The sequence below is a fragment of the Panthera leo genome, chromosome B1 (genome assembly GCF_018350215.1).
Source record: "Panthera leo isolate Ple1 chromosome B1, P.leo_Ple1_pat1.1, whole genome shotgun sequence".
NCBI classification, from domain to species: domain Eukaryota; kingdom Metazoa; phylum Chordata; class Mammalia; order Carnivora; family Felidae; genus Panthera; species Panthera leo.
Genome location: NC_056682.1, coordinates 42399787 through 42420673, shown reverse-complemented (window position 1 = coordinate 42420673; position 20887 = coordinate 42399787). Strand labels below are relative to the sequence as shown.

General features: G+C 38.7%; 2 protein-coding genes across 2 annotated transcripts; both read left to right on the top strand.

Annotated features, from left to right (window-relative positions):
• The first annotated feature begins 9644 nt into the window (after positions 1-9644).
• On the top strand, positions 9645-11494 carry TCIM (transcriptional and immune response regulator). The gene has a single exon (XM_042933867.1). It carries the CDS (start codon positions 9719-9721, stop codon positions 10040-10042), a length of 324 nt encoding a protein of 107 aa, XP_042789801.1. The 5' UTR covers positions 9645-9718; the 3' UTR covers positions 10043-11494.
• Positions 11495-14685: 3191 nt separating this feature from the next.
• On the top strand, positions 14686-15084 carry LOC122216901 (60S ribosomal protein L15-like). The gene has a single exon (XM_042933866.1). The coding sequence runs from the start codon at positions 14686-14688 to the stop codon at positions 15082-15084; it is 399 nt and encodes a 132-aa protein (XP_042789800.1).
• The last annotated feature ends 5803 nt before the right edge of the window (positions 15085-20887 follow it).

Here is a 20887-nt window from a genome sequence, read left to right as displayed (position 1 = left end):
GTGTTTTAGTTATATATGTACATTTATATATATATGTTCATATATATATATGCTCATTATATATATATGTTCATATATATGTTCATCTATATATATATATATTCATGTATAATAATGGAAACAAAAATGTTACATACTTTTATATGTCTGTGTAACTAGGTGAGTATGAAAATAAAATAAATAAGAACAAGTATTGATTTATTCCCACTACTTACATGGCTCTACAATAAATGCCTGCTAAGTGGTGGCCCTGATTGAATGTTCTCACTGTTTACTCTCTCCTTGAATAAATGTCTGTATTGTACCAAATCAAAATTGGTCTTCCTGGAGCTTACTTTTTGTATTGGCCTTATTTCCACCCATAGGCACTTTTCAGACAAGCCTAATTTTTCTTCTGCATAACAACCCTTGGGTATTCAAACTGGATGTAAGAATTTGCTTCACATTATGAAGAATTCTGAGGCCCCAATTGTCCCTCATTGACATTGAGAGCCTTCACTGACCAGATTTCTCTTTATGCCCTCTACATTCTTGGCAAGTCATACAGAATGAGGCCGGTCTGCAAGGAGAGGAGCCAGATGTGACTGCACCCTGCTCAGGAAAAGAAAAGAGAGGAGGAGCTTTAGGAGTGACCACGTGTATTCTTTGCAACATGACTTACAAAATCTGGGAAGCCCATGCAAGCAGTCCCCCTTCTGCTAATAGTTCCAGTCTGAGAAAGAATGAAACTTGCCAACGTCACTACTCTCAGCCAGAAGCACGCATTGAGGGGGTGGGAGCTAGGAGTGGGAGGAGGTGGTTCACGAAAACTTATTTTGGCTTTAGTCATAGATTATAGAAACACACATGCTACTATAAATATTCAAAAATATCTCATGCTCACTTCCTGGGAAAAACATGTTAGTTTATGTTCACAACTGTTTTCTTTCTAAAGAAGCTATAAATACCAGGAGCTCAATATCTGAATCCGAACAACTAATTAAAATTTTTAAAAAGAAAAGCTTATCTTCAGTTCTTTTTTTAGGAAACATTGCAAATATAGTCTGATGGTTAAGCAAAGACAGCTGTTTCATTTCACATGCAAAAGCATCACTTACAAAGAAGCACTTTTTAAAAATGGTCTTGGCTATAATTCTCTTCAATAAAGTTGTGGATTTTTCCCCATATTTTGACTGAAAGGTTTTGAAAATGCATTTCCTCAGTTTGTTATTTTTTTTTTAAAATTGGTATTTCTCCAGAATTTATAATTAGTTCCTCTCCATGATCCAAAAATAAATTTCAGAATTAAAGTTTCTAAATAAAACTGTCATTCTTTCTCATCAGCAATAATTAAAGATTGAAGATATATGTAATAAGATGTACTGGAACAAAAATGTTTGGTGATTAATTTTAGAAAGGGATTAACCACAACCATCAAAGGAATGGAAATCTAGAATAGGTCTTATAAAAAATATGGAATATAATAAAGACCCTTAAAACTATAACTGAAGAGGATGACCACCGTTTCAGCTGTTAAGTACAGAAAAATGTAGAAGACTTCAACATTATATCACAGGAAACAACAGCCACTGAGCAGCTATTTCATTTTTGTGTCTGCTTAGCCCTCTCAAGACTTCAGTATTTTTCTTATGTAATAGTTATGTAATAACTATTTATTGAAAGTCTACTTGGTGCCAGGCATTGCTGGGTCCTGGATTTATGCATAAGTGGTATAAGAAAAAAAGCTGCAGTCAGTGTTGATTTCTTGACAATTATTACTGAGAAAAGATAAAGAATGAAAATTACATTTTAGACTCTTCTCTGAGTTCTAGATTCATGCATTTCAGCTATCTTTTTGGTGGTTTCTCATGAATGCTGATTTACTGTGTACATGATGGAACTCTGGATCTTTCTCCCAAATCCAAGCCCTCTTTCACCTTTCCCCTTTCGGTCTTCCCACCAAGGAACCCAGGACAACCTGGGAGCAACTCTTGACACTTACCCCATTCTCTATCCAATTCACCACCAAGTCCCTTAAAGTTCATTTCCCAAATGCATTGAGAATAATCTGCTTACTATCTGAAACCATAATAATTGTCTTTAGCTGTCTTTGATGGCCCGAAAGCCAAAATAATTAAAAATAAATAAATAAATAAGCCCCAGCAGTTCCCCTTCCACACTTAAAACCTTTAAAAGACTGCCCATTGACTTAGAATAAAATTTTAAATCTTTAACATGGCTTTCAACACTCTCCTGTACAGCATTTGGAGCCTGTTTACCAAATCTAATATTGCCTTTCTCTAATCTCCTTGTTGGTTTGTTTCCAACCTGCATTGTCTTTAATGTCTGTTTTCTTGCCCTTCAAACTCATTCTTACCTCAGTGTCTTTGCACAGGACTTTTTTCTGCATCTGAAACTCCTTGCCCTGCTCCTCTGCTTGTTAATTGCAGTAGTTACTTCAAGTCTCAGCTTAAATATATCTTCTTAAGAAAATCTTATTATGACTTGAACAATTGAAATGAAGCCTCACCTTGTTTCTTCCTTTATATGACATGATTTTCATTTTCTAAAACTTGTAAAAATGTTCTTCATATCTTGTATGTTTACTTATTTATCTAAAGTCTCTTTTCTTCCCTAGAACTCATGTTCCACAAACACAAGGATCATGTCCACTTGCCTCAATGCATCCCTCAAGCATATGGCACTCTACCTGGCACATAGTAAGTATTCAACACTTTTTGTGTAAATGAACCTATAAATCACTGAACAAATACACGAAAAAGAAAATCAAAGACAATTTGGTAGAATTTTCAAACTATAAGAAATAAGTAAATAATGAACATAATCAGGAAGCTATACAATAGTAAGGAAAAAAAAAAACCATGGGATTTAGGATCAGAAAATGAAGTTCCAGGTCTGGCTATGTCATTTAACTAACTCCAAGATTGCGGAAATTTATCTCACTTCTATTATACTCAGTTTTCTCATCTGTAAAATAGGGACAATGATACCAGAGATATTGTGAAAGTCAAATGAGATAATGCATGTGAAAGCACTTTGTAAATTACAATGCTGTGAGAAATTTTTGTTGCCAAAACAAAAATGTCCAGGGGTAATTTAATTGAAGTATAAAACATAAAGTTCCAGTTGCTGGCCACTCTACGTTTCGTGTTCAGGAAGTTGCTAGGGAGGTAAGTTGGTAGACAAAGGCAGCCTTGATGTAAATTTTGTGTGCTTTCTTTCACTTATTCAGGCAATAATTCAGTATATATTCATTGGATACATTCTATGTACCAGTCACTATGCATTTATATCTTCAGTGCTTTAATAAATATAATAATAGGTCCTAACTTTTTTTTTTTTGAGAGAGAGAGAGAGCGTGAGCAGGGGAGAGAGGCAGAGGGAGAGAGAGCAGCCTCCATGATGCAGGGCACGATCCCAGAACCCTGGGATCATGACCTGAGCCAAATCAAAAATCGGACACTCAACCACACAGCCACCCAGGCTCCCCGCAAGTCATAACTTTTTATCTAAAAAGGTAAACCTTGGTGATACAAACAGGAGGCGCAAGTAACACAGGAAAAGTTCAGGAAAACCTTCCTGGAAGAGATTTGGGGGCTAAAAAGCTTTTGCAAATGAGTTCCCTTTTCACCACTTACCCTAGGCAGGTTGTTCAGCCCAATTCCTTGTTTGTGGTGAAAACGGAAGTCAATAATAATTGCCTTTAGCGTTGTTATGAAGAGTCATTGAGGCATTGTCCAAAGAACACTAGGTATACAGGTCACTCATTGTCCTCATTTTCACAAATCTCTTCATCAGACATAGAGCCAGCCAAGCACATGTATTACTGGCAAACAGAAACTCAGTCTCTTGGTATGATGAAAAAACACTGGAAAACTAGCTTCCAGAAGAAACTACGCATGCTCACAAGTACTTTCTTTAAGCAGTCCTCATTAGATCCTGTCTTTCCTGAAGAAAGCAAAAATTCTGTAAGATGTCTATATGATGTGGTTCCATTCACAGGCAATTTGGGAATCCTTACCAGCAATTTTTTTAGATCCTGTTGTCCACATCATTCACTGACAATATTTATACAAAGAAGGGAAGGGACAGGGTGACAGCAGTAAAAGGCTTTCCAGGCACTTATGGATTTACCTTTGGCAAAGACCATCAGCAAATTATAACCTTAAGGCTTGTATCACGTTTCTGGGAAACAGAAACTGACATTGTTTCCCTGTAGATGGTCTTGCCCTCTGAACAATTTTGAAGCTCCTTAATCTCTCAACTGCATCTGAATGCTTCTAGGCAACACTCAAGGAGAACTGCTCAGTGTCACGTAGAAACGTTATTCAGGCCTTTCAGTGCCAGAGCTTGTGGATGATTTGAGAGCAATGCAGTATGGAGTTCAGAACCACGGGCTTTGGTGTCAAATAGCCCTGGATTCGAGTTGTCTCATCAGAGCTGAAGGATTTGCAGACGAAATTAGTTTCCTATTGCCACTGTAACAAACTGCCACATATTTAGGGGCTTTAAACAACACAAATTTATTATCTTATAGTTCAAGAGGCCAGAAGTCTAAAATGCATATACAGTGATGTGTTCCTTCTGAAGGATGCAGAGAACAGTCTGTTTCTTTGCCTGTTCCAGCTTCTAGAGGCTGTCTACCTTCCTTGGCTCATGGCCCCTTCCTCCAACTTTTTCTAAAGTAGCAACATAGCATCCTTCTCTCTCTCTTTTGTAAAGACTTTTGTAATTACATAAGCCAACCAGATAACGCAAAATAATCTCTCCATCTCAAGATCTTAATGTATTTACACCTGCAAAATTCCTTTCGTCATATAAGTTCCTTTTGCAGTGTAAGGTTTCCTTTTGCCCATATTCATAGTTTCCAGGGATTAGAACAAAGACATTTTAGGGGTGCATTATTCACCTAAAACTGGGAGCAAGTTGTCAATGTCTCAGTTCTCTTATCTATAGCATGAGGATTGCATATAGTTTCATATAGTTCCTACTATAAAGGGTTGTTATGGAATCAAATAGAATTGCACACATGTTATTTAATATTACTATGAAGAAATATTAAGTGATCCAGGAACTTTAGACACAGTAATGAGGAAGAATAATCTGATCCCTGTTCATGGTGGCACTAGACTTTATTTTTTTTTAATTTTATTTTTAAGTAATCTCTATACCCAATGTGGGGCTAGAACTCATAACCTCAAGATCAAGAGTCGCATGCTTTTCCCACTGATCCAGCCAGGCACTCCAGTGGAGCTAGACTTTACATGAATACTTGGACAAACAAATGTATGCTTCAAAACTGTAGCAAGTGCTACTAAGGAATGGTAAATGGTACTTTGGCAAAGAGAACTGATCTATCTAAGTCTAAAAGAACCAGAGGACAGGGAAGGCGCTCTGAACAAGTAGCTTTTAGGAATGAAGAGGAGTTACCTAGCTGAGATAAAATGTAGGAGAGAACATTCCAGAAGAGGAAAAATATGTGCAAAGACCCATGGAGGAATAAGTGTGATGTAATCAAGGAATTGGAAGGCATAAAAGCATGGGGGAGAGTGACAAACTGTAATGTTGTAGAAGTAGTCGGAACCAGAGCAAATCAAGCTCAAAAAAGTTATGTTAAGGGGATGCCTGGGTGGTTCAGTCAGTTAAGCATCCAACTCTTGATTTCAGCTCAGGTCATGATCTCACCATTCTTGAATTCGAGCCCCACACAGGGCTCTGCACTGACCGTATAGAACTTGCTTGGGCTTCTCTCTCTCTCCCTCCCTCTTTGCCCCTTCCCCATTTGCATTCTCTCTCTCTCTCTTTCTCTCTCTCTCAAAATAAATAAATAAACTTTAAAAGAAAGATTATGTTAAGATTTGAGGGCTTATCCTAAGAGTAAAAGCAAGAGTGGTCTGACCAGATTGTTTATTAGAAACTATTTCTCTGGGTGCTTTGTAGAGAATGGAGGACAGAACTAAAATCAGGAATGCCAGGAAAGAAGTTGGGTTTAGTCCAGGTGACAGAAGACAGGCTGTCGTAGACTGACGGGGTTTCTGAGGAAGCACACCCTGAGAGGGGATGAGCAAGCGGGTGATTTATTATGGAGTGTTCTTGGGACCAGTGCCTACAGATAGGAAAAAAAAAAACAGGTTTGGGCAGAAGGAGGTCTCAGCTGACCCTAAAAGATGCTCTGTAGTGTGCGTGACCCTTCAGACATGGGGGTCATGGAAGTGGACTTTACATCCTCATGTTGATCAGTCATTAGATGCAGCTGCACCGGGGGGGGGGTAACTTTCTTCAGTGGGGGCAGTCCCCGAAGAAGGCTGACAGCAGAGCATCTGGGGAAACCTTAAATGGAGATAAAGGTTGTGCACAGCGGCATCCACCACATGGAAGCTTGTCTAACCAATGGAGAGACAGGGTGCCTGGGAGGCTCACTCTGTTAAGCGTCCGACTTCGGCTCAGGTCATGATCTCGTGGTTCATGAGTTTGAGCCCCGAGTCAGGTTCTGTGCTGACAGCTCGGAGCCTGGAACCTGCTTTGGATCCTGTGTCTCCCTCTCTTTCTGCCCCTCCCCCCTCATGCTCTATCTCTCTCTCTCTAAAAATAAATAAACATAAAAAATTTAAAAAAATAAACAATGAAGAGAAAGTGGATAGATTTGAGAAGTATTTTCTAGATACAATTTATATACATCTAAGCCATATGTGTGTGTGTATATATATAGAGAGAGACAGAGACAAAAAGAGATCTAGATAGTTTAGATAGGAGAAAAAAAGAGAGGAAGAAATCAGAGATTATAGCTGGGTTTCTGACTTTGATAATTGAACAGCTATTTGTACCACATTTGCATTTATTTGTATTGATCACTTAGTTAAATAAATGAGTATATACCTCAGAAGACAATGGCATGCTGGAATTAAAATTTGAGAGTAATCAGTTAGTAGGGAATAAAGGCATGAGCTCTATACAAATGGTCTCAAGAAAGAGCATAGCACGAGAAGGGTGGCAAAGCCCTAATGAAGGTGGATTGTGTAATGTTTTGGCACTGTGCTTGGCACCTAGGAAAATTCAGTACAAATCCTTGATGACATAATAATAACTATTTTTAACAGTGAGGAAAATGAGTATATTTTTAATAGCCACAGAGATGTGCCACATATGTTGGTAAGCCCATAGGCAACCCATAGGCAGCAGATCATAAGGTTCTTCCACGGGAAAACTGGAGCAAGCAGTCATGGCCACGTCCAGGGGGTGAACACCAGCTCACCTAGAAACGTCTTTCAAAGAAGCATCCTTCAGGAAGAGAGCATGTTGGGCTCCTGTCTGTCTTCCGTTCCCCACATCAGAGCCTTCAGCAATCCTGTTGACTTGGCCTTCATGACATGCCCAGAATCTGATCAGCTCTCACCACCTGCATGTTGACCTAGCTAGTGGGGACCTTCATCATCTCTTGCCTGGATTATTTTGACAGCCACATCACCAGTCGTTTTGCTCCTCGTGCCCTGCTTGTCTCCCTAAAAAATGTATCCTCTACTAAGAAGTAATTTAAATTATAAGTGAAATCATGTCATTTTTCTGGTTCAAATTCTCCAAGGCTACCCATGTCCTACAGAGTAAAAGCTCAATCCAGAAAAGAGTCTTGCGGGTTGTACTCAGTCTTTCCTTGCCTTTTTCCCCATTGGTGTCTCCTCCTGACCTCCTGTCCTTCCCTTCTTCTCTGGCCAGTCTGCTCCAGCCACACTGGTCCCCAACCATTCTCCATACACTTCAGACACACTCTTATCTTCCAGCCTCTGTACTTGCTGTACCCTTTGCCCACAACACCTGTCCTCTAGATGCCTCCACAGCTAACTCCCTCACCTCCTTCCAGTCTCTGTACAATGTCACATTAAAAGAAACTGCCCCAGAATATCCTGTACAAATTTCAACCCTCCCCTTCCTCTCCGGTACAACTTGGCCACACTTTTATCCACAATAGGTAGTAGTTTCTGACATCATCTAGGTTATAAATGTATATTCTATTATCTATTTCCTGGTAGAATGTAAACTCCATTAAGGTCAGGTAGGGATTTTTGTTTGTTTGGTTCAGTTTGTTTGATTTAGTTTGGCTAACTGTTATATTTCCAATGCCTAAAACTCTTCTAGCTAAAGTAGACTTTTAATAAATATTGATTGAATTAATGAGTGAGTGAATGAATAGATATGTACGAAGAGTCTAACTCAATTTTCTTTTTTTTTAATTTTTTTGAAGTTTTTATTTATTTTTGAGACACAGAGAGACAGAGCATGAGCAGGGGAGGGGAAGAGAGAGAGGGAGACACAGAATCCAAAGCAGGCTCCAGGCTCTGAGCTGTCAGCACAGAGCCTTATGGAGGGCTCGAAGTCACAGACTGTGAGATCATGACCTGAGCTGAAGGTTGACGCTTAACCGAGCCACCCAGGTGCCCCTAGTTTAACTTAATTTTCTAGTGAGGTGTCTTCCCCATACTTTCTCCTCTTGTGCATTTTCTAGACCTGATTTGACTGAGAGGAAACTCATGAAGTTCAGCCCTGCTTCTGTAGCTCAGGCAGAAGGTTCACACAGAGAAGTCTCTAGGGCCCTTTGAAGTTGACATCTACCATTTGGTTGCATGTAGGTGTTCCACACATCAGTGGGGACACTGGCTAGCTAAATATTGTGGAAGGTGAGAAATTTAAATTCTTCCAGAAAAAGGTATTGCTCTATGTCTGGGCAGTGCCAAAGTAAATACTAAAGGAAAAAATCAGCTCATTTCTTTGAGTACTATATTTGTAAAGCACCTGATTGAATTTCCCTCCCCACGTTTTTGTTTTTGTTTTTGTTTTTGTTTTTGTTTTTGTTTTTGATAGGTACTGTTGTTGATACATGCAGAAACCTAAGGAGATATTGTCTGTCACTATCAAATTACAATATTGGGGCATCTAGCTGGCTCAGTTGGTGGAGCCAGAGAGTCTTGATCTTGGGGTTGTGAGTTCGAGTCTCCGTCTTGGGGTTGTGTTGGGTGGTGTGGAGATTGCTTAAAAATAAAATATTAAAAAAATAAAGAGTAATAAATTACAGTTTTATTCAGTGATTACAGATTAGCTCTTGTGCACAGTCTCAGAAAGGTCACAGTGTCAGGGTGTGTCATGTAAGCGTTTTGTAGGTAAACTCCCCTTTAAAATCAGATGTACTCCAGATTGATGTCCTTGATTCTTCAGCTTCCTCTCAGCAGCTGTGGAGTGGCCCTGGATGGGGATGTCCAAAGGGCGCAGGCATGGGCTGCCAAATGTTTGGAATACACTCTAATGACTTCAGGAATTAAAACTTTCCTGTAGTTAACAGAAGCCTTTGTTTCGGTTGTTGTTGGGAAAGATTTTGAGAGTCTAAGCCACGTTGTTTGTGTCTTATCTTTGCCTTTCCGTGGTTTTGGCTATTTTTAAAAGAAGGACCCAAGCCAGTATAATCCTATTTGCCACAGATGAGGTAAAAAGAAATCCCCACATCCCTGCTCTATCACCAAGCACAGCTTTTGACATTTTGCACAAGAACAGGATATTGGCAACTCAACTGTTAAACTTGTCTGTGATTATTCTTCCTTGAGATCACTCTGATGTCACCAGTGTAATTTGAGCCTGGAGCTTTTGTTCACACTTTAAATAGCAGTCCCGGAATGATTTTGCTACAGACTCTCTGGAGAGCCCGGGAGCCGAATTCCCGAAGATCCTCACGTCGATGAAAGCAAGGCAAAGCCACCAAGCCACCATCACCATGTCCACCTCTCTGCGCGTGAGCCCTTCCATCCACGGCTATCACTTCGATACAGCCTCGCGGAAGAAAGCCGTGGCCAACATCTTTGAAAACATAGACCAAGAATCTCTACAGAGACTTTTCAAAAACTCTGGGGACAAGAAAGCGGAGGAGAGAGCTAAGATCATATTTGCCATAGATCAAGATCTGGAGGAGAAAACACGAGCCCTGATGGCCCTGAAGAAGAGGACGAAAGACAAGCTTTTCCAATTTCTGAAACTGCGGAAATATTCTATCAAAGTTCACTGAGGACAAGAGGATGGATAAGGACATTATCCAAGAATAGACATTTAAAGACCGAGAGGGTTCGAGAGACCCTAACACATGCAGCATTTTGTTGCTGCCCTGCGAGCTTCTCTTCCATCAGGACTGCAGAGGCTGGAAAGGAACAGAACAAACCGGTTACAAAGACTCCAACCAATTTCACGCCTGTGCTGTTACAGTGGAGAACAAAATGCTTTCGACAAGGATTTGAAAACTCTCCCTGCAGGAAAGGACCGATGCTGGTGTCAGGAGAAGAGTCTGAAGAGATGTAATGAGGACTGAGGCTGAAGATAACAGAACGCTGGCTGTTATGGGTTCTTAAGGCTGAAGATAAAAGAACTGCAGCCAGGGTCTCTTTCTCAGGCCCTAGGACTTAAATTCAACCTGAACTTTTTTTTTTTCCATAATGAAAGTGGGTAGGAAGAGGGAGGAGGGAGAGGGGGAAACGGGGAGAGAGAATACTCTGCTCCGATGTTTACTAAATTTTTTATTTGAGTGTTCAAAGTGTTGCCAAATTTCAATGTTGTCTATTGGTATAGGTTTTTTAGAGATCAGTAATTGATTATTTATTTGCATTTTTTACAGTGCCTGAAAAAGTGCACCGTAAGGGTGTAAGTTACAAATTATGCAATACTTCTAGCAGCTCAGTTAGACCACCTTCTGGTTTATAAAAAGTTTATATACATTTCAAACTGGTTAAACAAAAGTTAAAATAATGGGGTCTTTCATAAATCCAAAGTACTGCGAAAAAATTTTATAATTTTTTTATCTTCTAATGCTAAAACATAATCTAATTAGATTTCTTACAGTTACTGCAGTAAGCATTAGGAAGGGAGTATGATATACTAAATAGTTTATAAAGATGCTATGGTTTCTATAATTTATTATACAAAACAAATGATATGCAACTGTAATAAATTATTATAAACTTAGCTGCTCTTGGTCTGTGATGATTGGTCTCAAAGGAAAAAGTAGGATGGTTAATATTTATTATTATAAACTATTATGAACCTTTGTAAGGATTTTGCTCTAAAAGCAACATATGCTTTTAGAGTAGCTTTACATTAATTGTCAAACTTTCAAAACAAATTCTTCAAATATCTAAGAAGTTTCTCTGTCCCAACTTTAGAATACGAGATGTAGACAGAAATTCATTGACTGCCTCATCAAGTGCTGTTTATATGTCCATTGAGAGTGATTTTTAAAAAAACCTTTTTCACCATATTTTTGAAATTTTTCCTCTGTGTCTATAGAGACTATGTATATATATATATACACATTTATTTCTTCCAAAACAGTATATTTTGGGGTTGGAGTCCAAATTAGGATCAAGATTCTGTGGGTTATCAATGTTTATTCCATATAGACCAATATGGGAATAACATTACAGCCATTTTTATTTCCTCATAAAATTATAATAAAATCTTTCTAAGAAAGCATACATCAATGCCTGCTGCACTTTCTTAGCACACAGAAACAAAATTTCCCAGAAATTAGGCATTTTAGAATGTCTACAGAGGTTTCTGAAATTTGCTGATTGTAGTAAAAAAACAAGTGAATAATAAGTGAATAATTTAAAATCTTCTGGGAGAGTTACAAGTCAATTTTAAATGATCAATTTTTAAAAAGGAAATGAAATGGTCAAATCTATTTTCAAATGTCAATGGGTAAGTTTACTGAAGATAATATAAAATCACCCCATTAAAAAGGAATTTTTTACATAAGAACATCCATGAAAGCCACAAATTAATATGCAGAAATGTGTGTGTGTGTGTGTGTGTGTGTGTGTGTGTGTGCATTTTTCTGGAAGGGGTATTTATAATTTCTATCAGATTTGCAAAGACATCCATGACATCCAAATAAATGAAGAATAAAAGAGGAAGGCTGTCAGGTGAAAGGCTCAGCTCGTCATGGTATTTGGTGTTACCAGAGCAGAGACTGTAAAGGAGTCTTCTGCTCCATGACCTTATTTCCACATGCTTGCAAACTAAGCTTGCTTAATGATCTCACCTAAAGTCTTCTTTTCACATGCTAAGAATAAGCTTCCTACCTCTGATCTGGCTTGTCAATGACACATTTTCACTGTCTGTCTAGAATTAATCCTCCAAAGACGTTAAAGAACGACTTGGGAAGGAAACTTCGTAACTAACTCCAGAATCATACTCCCTGTTTCCTATAAAAATGTTTGGCTTATATTCTTTTTAAAGACTTTACACATACCTTGGGTGCTGAACATAGTTGAAAATTTGAATTTATTGCACTGATGCATTACTATATACTCTGCCTCTGTGGTTTTCAATAGAGACTAATGTTTGTCTTACCCACTCTGCAAATTAGCATGTATTAACTTAGTTTTCTTGCAATATATTATCGTTATTTTCTTATTGCAAGACTATAACGTGGGAAACACATTTAAAAGCGATTGGGATACAATCCACAATAGTGTGGACAAGAATAACTCTTGTAGTAGATTATTGCACAAACATGCTGTTTTTCTCCTTCATAGATAACAAAAGTCAGAATCAATGTGATTACAAAAGGGTGATTTTTAGCTTCATAATGCTTTCATCATTTAATGTGAGGTGTACATAAACATCATTAGAACAGGTAGAACTAGTTCAATTCAGAAAACCTTCAATGGCACAGGGATGGCCAAATATGTCTAAAGACACCTCATTGTAATAGAAGATATAAAAGCAAAAGCAGCAAAGGTGAAATAGCTCCTTAGTAACACTAGTATTATTAGGATCATAATAACAACAACTACATTTCATTAAGTGTTTACTATTTGGCACGCAATTTTCAAAGTGCTTTTTATGCATTGAATCACTTAGTACCGTGACATAAGAGCATGTGTGTGCATGCATGTGCTTATGTGTATGGTGTAATGACACAGAAGCACAGAGAGACGAAGTCACATGCTCAAGGACACACAGCTAAGGAGGCCAGGAATCAAATCCAAGGAGACTTGCTCCAAATCCTCATTTCCAGCCACTAGGTAGACTGCTTCTCTAGGAGAAACTTAGCTCCTCCTTTTTTCCTATGAAATGACAATCACTTATATGCTAGTAAGTCAGAAAGACAGGAAGGCATGGCCTCTGAGAAATCACTTTTATCTGCTCTGAGACTCTTGTCTGTTTATTTGGCACTTGCTCTATACAGGGAACTTCATGGTTTAGTCATTTAAAATTTTTTCACATTTACTTATTTTTGAGAGAGAGAAAGAGACAGAGCATGAGCAGGGGAGGGGCAGAGAGAGAGGGAGACACAGAATCCAAAGCAGGCTCCGGGCTCCAAGCTGTCAGCACAGAGCCCGACTCGGGGCTTGAACCCATGAACTGTGAGATCGTGACCTGAGCTGAAGTCAGACACTTAACCGACTGAGCCACGCAAGCACCCCCATAGTTTATTCATTTTAATTGTATCAAAGAGTCTTAGATGTAGCCTTTCAAGTCTTCAGTTAAAATAACACCTGGGTTAACACTTGGAACAAAAGATCATATGTAACATCTCTTCCCATTGTCAGTCAACATTTTGGGTCTCCATTTGCTCATTGGGGGAAATCAGAAACTGTAGATTCATGATTTTATTCCCTCAGGGAAGAGCTCCTGTGTTCATCACTATGGCCCATAGCAAAGAGGGTTGATATCTATAGGAGCCTCCAGTAGATGGGATTTATTGATAAAGGGGCCCAGGGTATAACAGTGCCTACTATTTCCCCCATTGTTAGAGGGTAGTCAGAGGATGCAATTGATGTTCCCTTGGAAAGCCTAGTCTAATAAACAAATAATTAATCCACAGCCAAGGTATTACATGGCCTTTCATAGTACCTCATCTACCCTTCTAAAGTCCACATAAGGGTTTCCCAAAACAGCATGTTACTTGGTTACTCCCTTTCTTGCACATAAGGAGTTGTAGAGTGGAATTAGGTTTATATCTTATACATTCATGCAACAAAAATATAGTAGGCACCATATGTGTGGGTCCCTATGATTGGAATAGATCCCTGTTCTCCTTATCGGAGGAACCAGAAAATATTTTAAAATAAATATAAAGCAGTGAGATATATAACAGGAGTTTAAACAGGATGCTATGAGAACACAGGTGTGTGTGTGGAGAGGGGGGTTTCTGCCTGTGTGTGTTTGGGGGATAGCAGAAGTGGAGGAAATCTAACCCAATCTGGGGAGATCCTGGAAGAGTCCACGGAGAAGTTTCAATGTAGGATTTAGTAAGGAGAGTAGATAGGGAAAATTTGATCTCAGTATCTGGGTATAGTGTTTGCAAAGGAAAGAAGGCATGAAAGTGTGAACTGTCTGAGAATCTCTAAGCAGTTCAGTATGGCAGGGGCCTAAGCATTTGGGGGCAATAATTAAAAAGGCAACTAGGTTTTAAATGACAAGCTTGAGTCTTAATTTTATTCTGAAGGTAATAGAGAATCATTAAGGACCTTAAATAGAAGAGTGGCATTTACTGCCTAACTACTCTGCATCAGACCCTAGGAAAAGGTATGATTAATATTTTGAAAAATAATATACTTCTTTCTGTCTGGCTGCAGCCAGCATCTCACAGGTAAGCAAAGATGGGAGCTTACAAGTACATCCAGGATCTATGGAGGAAGAAGCAGTCTGATGTCTGAGTCCATTTATTGGACTCGTGTGCCATGTGGTGGCCACAAACGCCCAGTCCCTAAGGGTGGGACCTATGGCAAGCCTGTCCTTCATGATGTTATCCAGCTAAAGTTTGCCCAAAGCCTTCAGCCTGTCACAGAGGAGAGAGCTGGATGCCATTGTGGGACTCTGAGAGTCCTGAATTCTTGCTGGGTTAGTGAAGATTCCACATACAAATTCTTTGAGATTATCCTCATTGATCCATTCCATAAAGCTATCAGAAGAAAGCCTGACACCCAGTGGATCACCAAACCAGTCCACAAGCTCAGGAAGATGGAAAGGCTGACATCTGCAGACCATGAGAGCCATGGCCTTGGACAGTTCTATCACACCATTGGTGGTTTTCACTATGCGGAATAGAGAAGACACAATACTCTTCAGATCTGCCATTACCACTAATAAAATAATTCTTGTAAAATTCTTACCTAATAAACAATGTACGACAAAAAAAAAAGAGAAGAAAGAAAGAAAGAAAGAGAGAGAAAGAAAGAAAGAAAGAAAGAAAAAGAATGCACTCTCTGTCTAGCAGCTGAATACACAGTTAGATTTTACACTGATTTCTTCCAGAACTCTGTTGCCTCGCTGTTGGTCTACTGAAGTGCAAAGTCATATTGGACCTTTGTGGCTCGGTAATCAATCGGCAATTATGTGGAAGCTGAGGTCGAAATAGAAGGGATAATGAAGAAAAGGGTTGGGAGGCCAGATTGGGGGAAACTGAAACTAGTATATTCCTTAATTAAATTTTTTTTATCTAAAAATAAATTTTAGTGTTTATTTTTTAAAGAGAGAGGGACAGAGTGCAAGCGGGGAAGGAGCAGAGACAAAGGGAGATACAGAATCTGAAGTAGGCTCCAGGCTCCGAGCTGTCAGCACAGAGCCTGATGCAGGGCTGGAACTCACTAACTGTGAGATCATGACCTGAGCCAAAGTCGGCTGCTTAACTGACTGAGCCACTTAGGCGCCCCTCCCTAATTAAATTTTTAAACTATGTTTGACCTTATAACAGTCTTATGGTTTAACAGATATTATAAAGAAATGGCTACTAAGTTCTCTCTTCACTTACATAACTTTTCTACAAAGTTTCCAGATATTTTAAGTGTTTATTACTGATATACACAAATGTGTTCTATTTTAATGTATGTACCCATTGACAGTGGTTTGGTTGGTTATGTATTAGCAAAACCATCTTAAAGAATTTTGGAAATAGACATCCTGTTCCAATATGGTTTATCAGTGGTTCAAAAAAGTCAGAAATACTTTTGTTGAGGAGTCAAAGAGTTTTGTTGTAGCCACCTTTCTCCTCCCTCCCCCTTATGAACATTGGCTCTCTGTGTGCATATGTGTGCACGTACATACACATGCATAAACACACATTCACACATACATGCACACATTGACATGTATGCATACACACATACATATACACATATGCACGCATATACACACATAAATACACATATATACACACATGCACACAAATACACATATATACACACATGCACACACAAATACACATATATACACACATGCACACACAAATACTCATATATACACACATACACACGTGCACATATGTACACACACACGCACATACAAATACCATTTACAGTCAGTTTGTGTTCTTGAGCCTTTATTTCCTCGTCTGCGGGCAGCAGCATGGTGTTGAGTCAACACCACCAGACTGAGGCAGAGGTTCTGGGGTTTTTCACAACTGTGCCTTAAGCAAATTTATTTTCCATCTCTGGATTTCATCTGTAAGGGGAAAAAACTTAGATCTGACTGGACCATGTTTGTGACCTCTTCCAGATTTCAGATTTGACATAAATGGGAAATAATAACTCTAATGCCTTACATGGTAGGACTTCCTTCTGGATCAAACGGTATTCTATGTGTGGCAGGAATTTCTCTTAAATCAAACAAAAGGGTAATTAAAAAGTTTTGATCATTAATCATGGTTCCGAAGGCAGAATGTGAGGAAAATAACTTTCGGTGGATCCATCTATGTTTTTGAAGAGCCTACCTCTTCTTTGGTTGTGGGTGCCCATGCTGGGCCAGCTGGTGATAGTTGACTATCTCTTCCACATCCATGCAATGAAGGAGTCACTGAGACAGCCTCCACTGTTGGTGAGAATCACAATCACCTATAGCATTTAAAATTTTTTTAATGTTTATTCATTTTTGATAGAGAGAGAGACAAGAGTGTGAGGTGGGGAGGGACAGAGAGAGAGAGAGAGAGAGAGAGAGACAGAATCTGAAGCAGGTTCCAGGCTCTGAGCTGTCAGCACAGAGCCGGACGCAGGGCTTGAACTCATGAACTGAGAGATCATGGTCTGTGCTGAAGTTGGATACTTCACTGACTGAGTCACCCAGGTGCCTCTCATCTATAGCATTTTAAAGATACAGATTCCTGTTCCCAATCACTCTGGGCATTGGGCCCAGTAATGGGTGTTCTTACAAAGTTCCACAGTTAATTGCAGAGAATGTCAGATGTAGGAGCCATTTCTTTCTTTTTTATTAATTTTATTTTTTTATTTTTTAAAACTTACATCCAAATTAGTTAGCATATAGTGCAACAATGATTTCAGGAGCAGATTCCTTAGTGTCCCTTACCCATTTAGCCCATCCTCCCTCCTACACCCCCTCCAGTAACCCTCTGTTCTCCATGAGTCTCTTCTGTTTTGTCCCCCTCCCTGTTTTTATATTATTTTTGTTTCCCTTCCCTTATGCTCATCTGTTTTGTCTCTTAAAGTCCTCATATGAGTGAAGTCATATGATTTTTGTCTTTCTCTGACTGACTAATTTCACTGAGCATAATACCCTCCAGTTCCATCCATGTAGTTGCAAATGGCAATATTTCATTCTTTTTGATTGCCGAGTAATACTCCATTGTATATATCTACCACATCTTCTTTATCCATTCATCCATCAATGGACATTTGGGCTCTTTCCATACTTTGGCTATTGTTGATAGTGCTTCTATAAACATGGGGGTGCATGTGTCTCTTCGAAACAACACACCTGTATCCCCTGGATAAATGCCTAGTAGTGCAATTACTGGGTCGTTGGGTAGTTCTATTTTTAGTTTTTTGAGGAGACCATTTCTTATGTTACAGTTGGATCTTCTGTTGACGACATTTCTTAAAGAAGACTTAAAGAGGGTTTGATTTTTGGCATTAAAGTTTTTCTTACTATATTGACTCTGTCCTTCACTGAAAAATCATGTCCAAGTAAGAACATATGTTGAGGAAAGTATAATTTCTCTTGAATTTTGATAATTGCCTTGTGTGTAGACTAATGCTTCCATATCTTCTTTGTGATTTCTTTCCTTGAGTTTCAGTCTGATATTTGTCTACTTTGATACATATGTGTTTTGCCAGGAGAAAATCTGCTTCCTGTCACTACCTTCTCTTCTTATTCTTCTGCAATTTGTCCATGTTATTTATGCCCAGGCTTTATCATTGAAAAATATTGGAGAATCCCACAGATCCCGGAAAGCCATGGGAGCCACAGCAAATATAAGTGCTGTGTAGAAGTACCTTTCCTGACTGATAAATGTAGAACAGCTCTGCCTGCAGTTGTTTGCAAACCTACTATTATCAGAACCTCCTGGGGAACACTTAAAAATCCAGGTCCCTAGATTTAATGATTCAGAATTTCTGGGGCTGGTCACTTGCTATTCCTGTTCTTAAAACACTCCCCAGGTGATTTTGCTGCAAAATCAGATTGAGAACCACTGACCTAGGATTAAAGTCACCAACTGTGTGCAGTGTGACCATGTGGCTCATTTTATATCACCCATGTCTCCCCATGAACATTGCAGACCTCGATACATTTTTGACTAAACTAACTGTTGACTCAAGATATGATTAGCACCTTATCCTGTAATACATTATTTCTATTCTTCCTCATCTAATCAAATACCATAATTTTCCCTTTGCTCATAAATTCTAAGAAATCCCCTGATCCCCATTAACTAAACTTCCATAAGGCACATAAACTTAGCAATAATAATACATTTTCCAAATGAATAGAAGGCCTTTCTCCCCCTGCCCCCCTCCATAAATATATTTACTACTTGCCTGCTATCCTGAAGAAATCATTTCTTAGGCAAATTATTCTTTTTAATGTTAGTCTTTAAAAAAGGAAGGTTTAGCACTAATCACCAACAATCACTGATAACTTAGCATACAAGCACTTAATAAAACACTTTCTTCCTAACAGCAAATATCCTCCACTGAGATAACGTGGTTTTAATTTTAAGGGGAGAGTGGGTGGGAGAACAGGAAGATTGAAACCAGGGATAAGAGGACGTCTGAAATTGGTAAAGGAGAAAGCTTCCTAAGGTGGTAGTGTGCTAAAGAGAGACAGCTTCTCCCAACTTTTCGTAGCAGTGGTCTTGGCTGTCAAATGGCTAGATCATTCAACGTGTGGTGTAGTAGACAACAGAAAGAGACACAGAGCCATGTGGAGGGTGTAGGAAGAGCTGGCTTCTAATCCTGCCTCTGCCATTTATTAGTTAGGTACATAAATTTTGAGTAAATTGGTTACTCTCTCTATCAGCCTTACTTAATCATCTATAAAACAAGGATAATACCTCTTTCCTGTATTAGTTTGCTAAGGTGGCCATTGCGAAGTACCACAGATGGGGTGCCTTAAACAACAGAAATGTATTTCTCACAGTTCTAGAAGCTGCAAGTTCAAGCTCAAGGTGTCAGCATGGTTGATTTCTTCTGTGGCTTGTCTCCTTGCCTTGTGGATAGCCATCTTTTCTCTGTGTTTTCACAGGGTCTTCCCTCTCTGTGTCTTATTCTTCTCCTTTTATGAGAACAGCAGTCACGTTGGATTAGGGCCCCACCTAATGGCCTTATTTTCACTTACCTGCCTCTTGGAAGGCCGGATCTCCAAATACTGCCACACTCTGAGGTACTAGGTGTTTGGATGTTAATATATGAATATAGAGGGGACACAATTCAACTCATAACACCTCCGTACTTATTTCTTGTGATTGCTACAAGCACAAAATAAAAGAATGTATGTAAAAATGGTCAGAAATTAAGTACTTATAGGGTAAGATCCTTGGGGACAGGGATGGTGCTTTGCTTATTATTGAACATTACAAAGCATCTACCACAGAGTGTAACATGGGTTAGACACTTACTAAATGTTTGTTGAATGAATGCACACACTTCACATAAACATAAAATGTTTGATGTGATGTATCAACTTATTAATATATGAAATGAACATGCAATCATCTGCATCCTTTTTGTCTCCTTAACATCTCAAAGGAGAGTAGCCAACAGAGGCCCATTAGTGTTAAGTGACTGAACCCTGGCACAAGCCATAGTTCATGTTAAGAGTCATGTCAGGAAGGCATTCTGCCATGGTGCATTTCTGCCACTAAGCACTTTGTTTACTTTTCATTATACATGAATGGCTTCAGAATGTTCAGTGGAAGTGAGCAAGTTCTGCGAACATCTGTGAACTGAGTTTGCTGATCATGTTGTTCTTGACATAATTTTTGTATCTCTGGTTATGGTCTAAAACTAAAAAGTTCTTGTTTTCCTCCATTCTCTTTCTAGCTTCAGAGTCCTAGTATATAACCAGTCATTGCCACAACTTTGGCATTTCATTTGGGTAAGTGTGAAGTAGGAGGGGATGAGAGCAGAAAGGTTGAAAAACTCCAAGTGATAAATACAGACTGAAAACAGACTGTGCTGAGCACAAATGTAATTCTATATATCTTACCTTATATAGCAAGGAATTCAGAATGAATAGAACAGATTTAGAGTTCCATAATCTGTGCATGAGAAGTGTGGGAACCTTTGCAGAATAAAGCCTGCAACATGTTTTTAGGAATCAAATGCCATTGCTTATTAGCTAATTTCGATGGGAAATATATATATATATATATATATATATATATATATATATATTTCTATACATTTCTATATATATTTAAAATGTATATTTATATATATATCATACCAACAATTAAGATAATATTAACATGTCAATGAACAATCATTTAATTGACTAAAATAAGTCAGCCAAGTAAATGTGGGATAGTATGTAGCAAACTAACAATCTGAGTATCTGGTTTTTAACTTTAAATTGATCAGTCACATTGAGTAGGCACAAACAAGTATTATTTTTTTATTCT